We start from the raw sequence: 7,988 nt of genomic DNA, 5'->3' as shown, positions 1-7,988 counted from the left end.
ATTAAACAACAAGTTAATTCTTCGATAAATATTGTGTTATTTTTATTAGTAAAACATAAAGTATAATTTTAATTTCAATTTCCTCACTTATATAACATTTTATTATACGAGTTTTCATATACTCACACGTTCTCAGTTAGAATCTTACATTTAATATTGTATTAAACGGTTTTATATATATACATATATAGTTTAGCAGTTAAAAAAAAGAAATAGATAGATATAATATGTAATTTTTATAAATCTTATAATTTGTTGTCACTATAAAATTGCTAAAATATTTTTTTGGTTTGGATTTCAGTTCACAAACAGACTTTTACGGCTTACAAGTTACAACAGTTGATCTGCAAAATATTTGTTTTGCTCTCCTACGGTAATCTCCAATTCATATAAGTAGCAAAGAAAATTCATAATACTGATGAAAAAATAATATTGATAGAAAATTAATAACAATAAATAAAACAAAAGTTTTACAATTTGACCTTCCTTCAGTTGTGCATATAAAAAAATTAAATCTGCCTATAGGGTGCATATTCTCTAAATAATAGTTTATGAACAATTTGCACCATTATATTCCGAGAATAACATCGTGAATTTTTCTCATAGTTTATAACTTACAAGACTCTCTTTCTGCTTTTATATGTTTGTAATCTGTAAGAGAATTAAAGCTTCGTTCCATAGCTCAATCACTACAGTAAGTTCTTGATATTCTTCTTTCTCTGTTTCTTTAACAAATATCTATCTATCTATCTATAAATCTATTACAAGAACTTAGATGAAACTCATCACTGCAAAAAATTACCAAATGGAATATTAGTTACAAAATACTATCTTCTCTAAGATCTCTTTTTTTTCTTCTGTTAAAGTGATCTGACGATTCTTCTATCCCTAATTATAGATTTTATTGTTGGACTATATATATGTGTGGATTTTTTTTTTTTTGTAGAAGATACAAAAGGTCTTCATCTATTGAAGATGGGATCTGAAGAATGTTGCATTTATAGAGTGCCAAGCCAATTGCGTGAAGTGAAACCTGCTGCCTATACACCTAGGATACTCCTAATTGGCCCGCTTCATCATTTTGCAAAACCAAAAGTCTTTAGGAGCGATATTGAAGCAAATAATCTTATGGAGGATCTTAAAAATGGCAATTCAAGGTACATAAAAAAGCATACCCATGGGTATTAGTGGGCATTTGGATATCGGTTCGGATATTTCGGGTTTCAGATATTTCGGATTTATAATTTATGGAATCATATAGGTATAGAAAAATCTCGGTTCGGGTTCGGTTCGGGTTCGTTTTGGATTTTTTTGGGTTCGGGTCGGTTCGGATATTTTCTGGAAATACCGAAATATACCCGGTATTTTCTGGGTTTGGTTCGGTATAAGTATTTTTCAGTTTGATCGAGTATTTTTCACCTGTTTAGAACTGAAAATATCCATATATATTTAAGATACCCTATATATACATTGAAAAACTTAGATCAAATTTCATGAAGTTATAACTTAGAATCATACCAAAATAACTAAACCAAAGTTAAAAACAAAAAACAAGCAAAACAAGCAAGAGAAAACATAATCCAAAACATAAACAAGTAGTAGAACAGTAACATCCAAAATCAAATTCAAAAGTCTTATAAAAGCTAGAACTAGAAGTAGGTAATGAGAAAATTGAAGAAAACATCAAGAATCAAAGGAAAGATTCACCACATCAATGACGTCTTCACCGTTTCCTTTCCTTGTATGTATTCACCGTTTCTCTGTTTGAAAAAAAGAATCAGATTGTTACTAAGTGTAGTAGTGTATCAGATTGTTTATACCAAAAGAAACAGATTGTTACTAACAATGATAAAAAGAATCAAATTGTTACTATATTATAACACTAGTTACAACCCTAAATTACCAAAAGAAACAGATTGTTACTAACGATGATAAAAAGAATCAGATTGTTACTATATTACAACACTAGCTACAACACTATATCAGATAAAAAGAATCTTATTATCACCTAAATTACCTTATATCCGAAGATGATTATAGCTTCAGTTAACTTCACCATCAAACTCTGAAAGTTAATAACAAAAACATGAATGTTAATCCGAGAGATGAATGTTAATACTCAAGATTGACAAAAAAATAATATAACAAAAAATATTATCTCTCTAAAGATTATCAAACATTTCAACATCAGCAAGAAATTGTGCATTTGTAACAATTTTGTCACTTGAGTTCAGCTCACACTTTAGCCACTGCTCTGTGCACATCAAGACTTCAACCATATAATGACTTAAACAGCTCCTATGTGGCTCTATGATACGACCACTAGTGCTAAATGCACTTTCAGATGCAACAGAAGAAACTTGCATTGCCAACACATCCTTAGCTATTTCTGCTAAAAATGGATACTTACTATTGTTCCCATAATCGTTTTAGGATTCTCTATTTTTTCTTTGAGATAAATTTCTAACTCATCTCTCGCATATGTGGCTCCAATTTCATCATCCATCTCTTGATAAGCACAATCCATTGACTCTGGCACTTCAAACCCAACGTCAGTGGTGTGAGATGCATCATTGTACTCTCGGCCACCAACTGTTGATGTCGGATTTGACTTTGATGATTGACTGTTTGTTCCTTTGTTATGAACTCCACAATACTCTTTAAACAGAGCTTTCAAAACATCAGTGACTGATTCATTCATCTCTGCTACTTCTGGACTCTCTTTACCATAAAGCTTTTCAAAGCACATATTAGCAAACTGCATTTTCTTCCTTGGATCAAAGACACTAGCAACAATCAACAGTTTGTTTGTATGCTTCATTCTATCCCAGTACTTTTCAAATTTAGCAATATTTTCATCAACTTTTGTTCTCAAATCCTTGTCTAAACTAGTACTCAAGACCATCAGACTCTTCTCTATAGTAACTATTTCACCATAGCATTTGTAAGATGCAACACTAGCAGATGCAAAGAGAACCAAAGTGGATTTTTAAAAGTTGCTAGAAACTTTACTAACCTCTCCACTGCATTCCAATCAGAAAATTGAGGCGGCCCAATCCTTTTCTCTCCATCCACTACTTCTAGAAAGAATTCATTGTATAATATGTCCTCCATTTCCATCTTATCGAATGCTGCTCTAAACTTCAAGGCTCTTGACAACATCAAGTAGGTTGAGTTCCACCTTGTTTTGATGTCCAAAGGCAAACTCCCTCTAGTCATCTTACTTGTGACTACCTTCTGCTCAACTGACTCACACCTTTTAGTTTTAGACCTCGCATACTGAATTGCATTACGAATGGCTGTAACTTTTACCCTTCATTTCATGCAAACCATCTCTGACAATCAGATTCATGATGTGGGCGCAACACCTCATGTTCATAAACTCTCCATCCATCACTAATGCATCACTGTTCACTAACTTGAATTGCTTCTGAAACTTTTGGAGTGCACTTGTGTTTGCAGTTGCATTATCCACTATAATTGTGAAGATCTTCTCTATCCCCCATTCAGCTAAACATTCCAACAGAATAGATGATATTGTCTTCCGTGTGTGATCCGTGACATATTTAAAACCGATAATCAACTTCTTTAGCTCCCAGTTTGCACCAACAAAATGAAGAGTGATCACCATATAGCTCGCACGAGTAACATTTGCAACCCAAATATCAGTTGTCAGAGACACTCGTTTTTTATTACCTGAAATCAACTTCTTGAGAGCTGCTTTCCTTCTCACGAACATTTCAACAATGTCTCTAGTAGCTGTTCTTCGTGAATGAGGCTTAAAGAGATGCATCTTACTGCAAAAGTGTCTCCAAGCTAATCCTTCAACGAATGCTAGTGGTAATTCTGCCAACACAAGCATCTCATTAGAAGCCTCTCTGAAAATTTCTTTAGAAACTTTCCAGTTTTCATGATTTCCATCTTCCTTAATGATATGTTGAGATTGCCTCTGCTCCCATGCCTTATATTGCTTGCAAGTCAAATCCAGATGCTTCTTCAAGTTTGAAGTCCCAGACACTGATGCACATCCCAATATTCTTTGACAAAGATTACACTTGCATTTGTCCTTCAGCTCCTTGACTCTCGTGAAGTGTTTCCAGATAGGGGACCTTGTAGCCGGTTCCTTAGGCTGCTTAGGTGGTTTAGAAGTTGCTCCACTCTCTCCTGGAAAAGCTTTTCTTTTGCCTCGATTAGTAGCAGGTGATACCAACTCTTCTTCGGCTTCTTCATTTTCTATGTTTGGCAATGGTGAAGAATCCATCTACAAAACAGAATAAGAAAGAGTGATATGTAAAACAAAGACTACAATTCTACTATCAACAAAAACCAAAATAAAACAAACAAACAAACCATTGAATATCAAGTCTTAACACTGCAAGAGAGTATATGAGCTACAACTGAGAAAAATAGATAACTTATGCGAGAGAGTATCAACAAGCATGAGCTGTGTGTGCACACAAAAAACAAATAAAATTATTCACTTAGCTAATCAGCCTGAAACAGAGCATTCTTTAATAAAAATGGATAATCAATGGCAAATTGCACACAAAACCAATAATCAACCTTCTCTTATATGTTATGCAACAATTTTAGCATAAGACCGGATTTCAAAGAAAAACAAAACCTGAATACAGTCTAAGAATCAATTGATGAATTAAATTCAATAATCAATGGGATTCTATATACAATCTAAGAATCAATTGATGAATTAAAGTCACTAATTGATGGAACTTACCTTTGAATGAGTCTTAGACGTCTCTGAAATTGGAGAGTCAAGAGACGAAGGAAAGAGGTTTAGAGAATCCAGATTGAGATTGTGGATTAGGGTTACACTAGTCCTGGGCAATCGGGTACCCAATCGGGTTTCGGTTCTACCCAGTCAGGTTTCGGGTAAATCGGTATAAGACCTATAGATCCCATTCGGTAATTTACAAAAAATTCTGTTCAGTACGGTTAGTAGCTGGCCGGGTTCGGAGCGGTTTTCTAATCCAATACAAAATCCAAAATAACCAGAAATTTTTCCGGATTATAATCGGTTTGGTTATTTTCATTAACCAAAGTACTCAAATAACCGACTAAAACCCGAGATAACCGAAAAAAATTTATAAATACCCATGTAAATAACCAAAATAACTGATTAAACCATAGTCCATTTGGTAATTCTGCTTAACCCGAACCCTACCCGATACCGCTTTTATTGGTTTGGTTCCGGTACGGTTCTTCAGTACCGAATATTATGCCCAGGGCTAGCCTTAGCGGGTCAAGGCCTTTAGGTTCAACAGATCTAAAATGGTGGTCCAATATACTTAATTTACAACCTGAACCCGAACCGAAGTCCATTTTACCAAGGCCTCTTAGCCCATTCGGTAATTCTGCTTAACCCGATACCACTTTTATCGGTTCGGTTTCGGTACGGTTCTTCGGTACTGGATATTATGCCCAGGGCTAGGTTACATAATTTATAAAGAAGAATAGAAAATCTTTTGCAGATATAGTTAGTGGAGAGTGGAGAGACGAACTGATAAACATATGATTCTTCATCTTTTTAGCAATCTCAATTGATAAACACACATAGATATTATTACATAAACACACATAGTTTTGGTCCGACATGGGTACTAATTGGGTATTGGGTAATACCCGACCCGAACCGATACCCAAAAGTATTTACAATCAAGACCCATCTAATATATTAGGGAAGATCCATACCCAATTCGAACAGGGCTTTTTCGGTTCGGGTCCAATATAGGTAATTCGGGTCGGGTATTTTGTCCAGGCCTACCCATGAGCATTGCTGTTTTTTTTTTTTGATTTTGCTTTTTGTTTTGAGTTTATAAACTAAACTAATGCGTGTTGATAAAAAAATTATATAAAATATATTTACAGAAAGCTATGTTTCATCAATGAATTTTTTTCAACGAAACAAAAGATGCTAATTTATACTATTACTTTTTACTAATTAATTGATACATATTTAATTTAACATATAATTAATGCCGTTATTAGTTCAAGAATGTTTTTTTTGGTGTATATTTTAAAAAAAAATGCCACTTTCATCTTTCCATTTTCAAAAATACTCGTCAATAAAGCTGAAAATCTATTAAGTCTTATAAGGCTTATAATGTACTTTTTTTTTTCGTCAACCATTGAGCCACAACTGGCCGGCCCAATAGTCAAATCTCTACATTCGTAGGGAGTGGGATTCGATCCCGAGTGTGATGGTGCCTTGTGCATTAAGGACTTACCATTGGCCACTGCACTAAGGTCACTTTACGCTTATAATGTACTTTTATATGGTAACTATAACTAAAAGTCTAAAAGATACTCTATCCAAATATTTAGAAGGTTTCATAAAGTATTTTATAAAGTTTTATAAGGTTTTACAAAGTATTTATAAGGTATTTGTAAAGTATCTTTATCCATAAGGTGTTTCTATGAGTTACACACATTTAGATGTAATTTTTGTAATTCGAAATTAGAGTATTTGAGTGATGGAGCTCACAAAAAACTGTTACTAGATGTCTGCATATGTGATTAAAGTGTAGATCGGTTTATTAGGTATCTAGAGTATCTGATGATGGAGGACCAAAAAAAGAAGTACATGGCAGATTTCCTCAAGAGATTCGTCGTTGAGGAAAAGATGAAAGAAATCATAAAAGAATCCCTAGATGATATTTGCGCAAGCTATGCGGTATCAACAGAATGGATATCATCTGCTGACTTCGAAGAGCTAATCCTTCTTGATTCAGTTTTCATCTTAGAGCTCATTCTCAAACATTGGGAAAAAAGAAAGGAGACAGCCCAGCCAACCAAAACCACGTCTGTGGATCCTCAAACTAGTACAAGACATCATGACCTGACTGTGGACAAACCTTATTTCACAACAATGGCAATGGTAGATCTCGTCTTGCTCGAGAATCAACTTCCCTACTTCATTTTGGAAAAGTTATTCGAATATTGCAAAAATAATTTGGTTGGATCGTCTCCCACGCCCACGCTAGATGAACTAATCCTGAAGTTGTTTTCCCTTGAGGTTGATATGACTTGCAGAGATTACAAGTTCAAAAATCTTACAGACATGTACCGTCATGTTTATGAAAATTCTCTTGGAACCAACGCAAGGGGATCAAAAAAGCCAACAGAAGATATGTATAACGCCGATAGGCTATCCCGCTCTGGAGTGAAGTTCAACAAAGTGGGGCGTGAAAACTCCCTAGCTATTTCGTTTAATGGAGGTGTTTTAAGTATGCCATGTTTCCCTGCAGATGATTCTTCTGAAGTCATATTGAGAAACGTCATTGCATATGAGCAGTGCCATGACCCGAGAAATGCCTTTACTTCTGAGTACATAGATCTCATGAATTTTCTCGTTACCACCGTTAAAGATGTTGAGATACTCACTGCATCAGGTACAAACATTATAATCCACTATTACTTGTGTATATATGTATATTTGATGAATGTTAATAAACATGTATTGCTTGAACAAAGGGGCTATATCTAATGATATTGGGCGGCCGAGCTTGGTGGTGGAAATGATAAACAAGTTAGGTCAAGGCGTGCTGACACCAATAGACACCATTTATCACGACACAACCAAAGAACTCAACATTCACTGCAACTCTTGTAGAAATAATTCTTGTGCCATTCTCAAGAAAGTCTACTGCAGCGACTTGTGGACTGGGACGGCTACCGCAGTAGCGGCAGTGCTCTTGTTGTTGACTATCGCTGCTACTGTAGCTTCTATATATCAAGCTGTCAAGACCAAATGATTACATGTAGTTCTAATATGCTAAAACTTGTTTGCAACTATTGTCTTTGTAATTACCAAATAATTTGGTGGTATGATCGTTCAATTTAGTCAATATTCAGTTTGGGTTTGTGACTATATCTATATATCTACATGATTTTTCTATTTCGTTCTAATATCAGGTCAGGTCAATAGAACTAGTGTAATTTCGATTTTTTTTTTTTTTTTTTTTTTTTTT

General features: G+C 34.5%; 1 protein-coding gene across 1 annotated transcript; it reads left to right on the top strand.

Moving 5' to 3' along the window:
- LOC104701206 (UPF0481 protein At3g47200-like) lies at positions 634-7,866 on the top strand. The gene is made up of 4 exons (XM_010416852.1): positions 634-694; positions 947-1,157; positions 6,559-7,409; positions 7,492-7,866. Exons 2-4 carry the CDS (start codon positions 976-978, stop codon positions 7,770-7,772), a joined length of 1,314 nt encoding a protein of 437 aa, XP_010415154.1. The 5' UTR covers positions 634-694; positions 947-975; the 3' UTR covers positions 7,773-7,866.

This window comes from Camelina sativa, chromosome 7, assembly GCF_000633955.1.
Source record: "Camelina sativa cultivar DH55 chromosome 7, Cs, whole genome shotgun sequence".
In the NCBI taxonomy this organism is placed as follows: domain Eukaryota; kingdom Viridiplantae; phylum Streptophyta; class Magnoliopsida; order Brassicales; family Brassicaceae; genus Camelina; species Camelina sativa.
Note: the sequence above shows the minus strand (reverse complement) of the source record. Positions and strands in the feature narration are given on the sequence as shown.

Bases quoted from the DNA above. Each gene is read 5' to 3' on its own strand.
- LOC104701206 (XM_010416852.1), top strand. From the start codon at position 976: ATGGGATCTGAAGAATGTTGCATTTATAGAGTGCCAAGCCAATTGCGT. The intron at 1,158-6,558 runs GTACATAAAAAA...TCGGTTTATTAG, and splicing joins CTTAAAAATGGCAATTCAAG to GTATCTAGAGTATCTGATGA. The intron at 7,410-7,491 runs GTACAAACATTA...GCTTGAACAAAG, and splicing joins TGAGATACTCACTGCATCAG to GGGCTATATCTAATGATATT.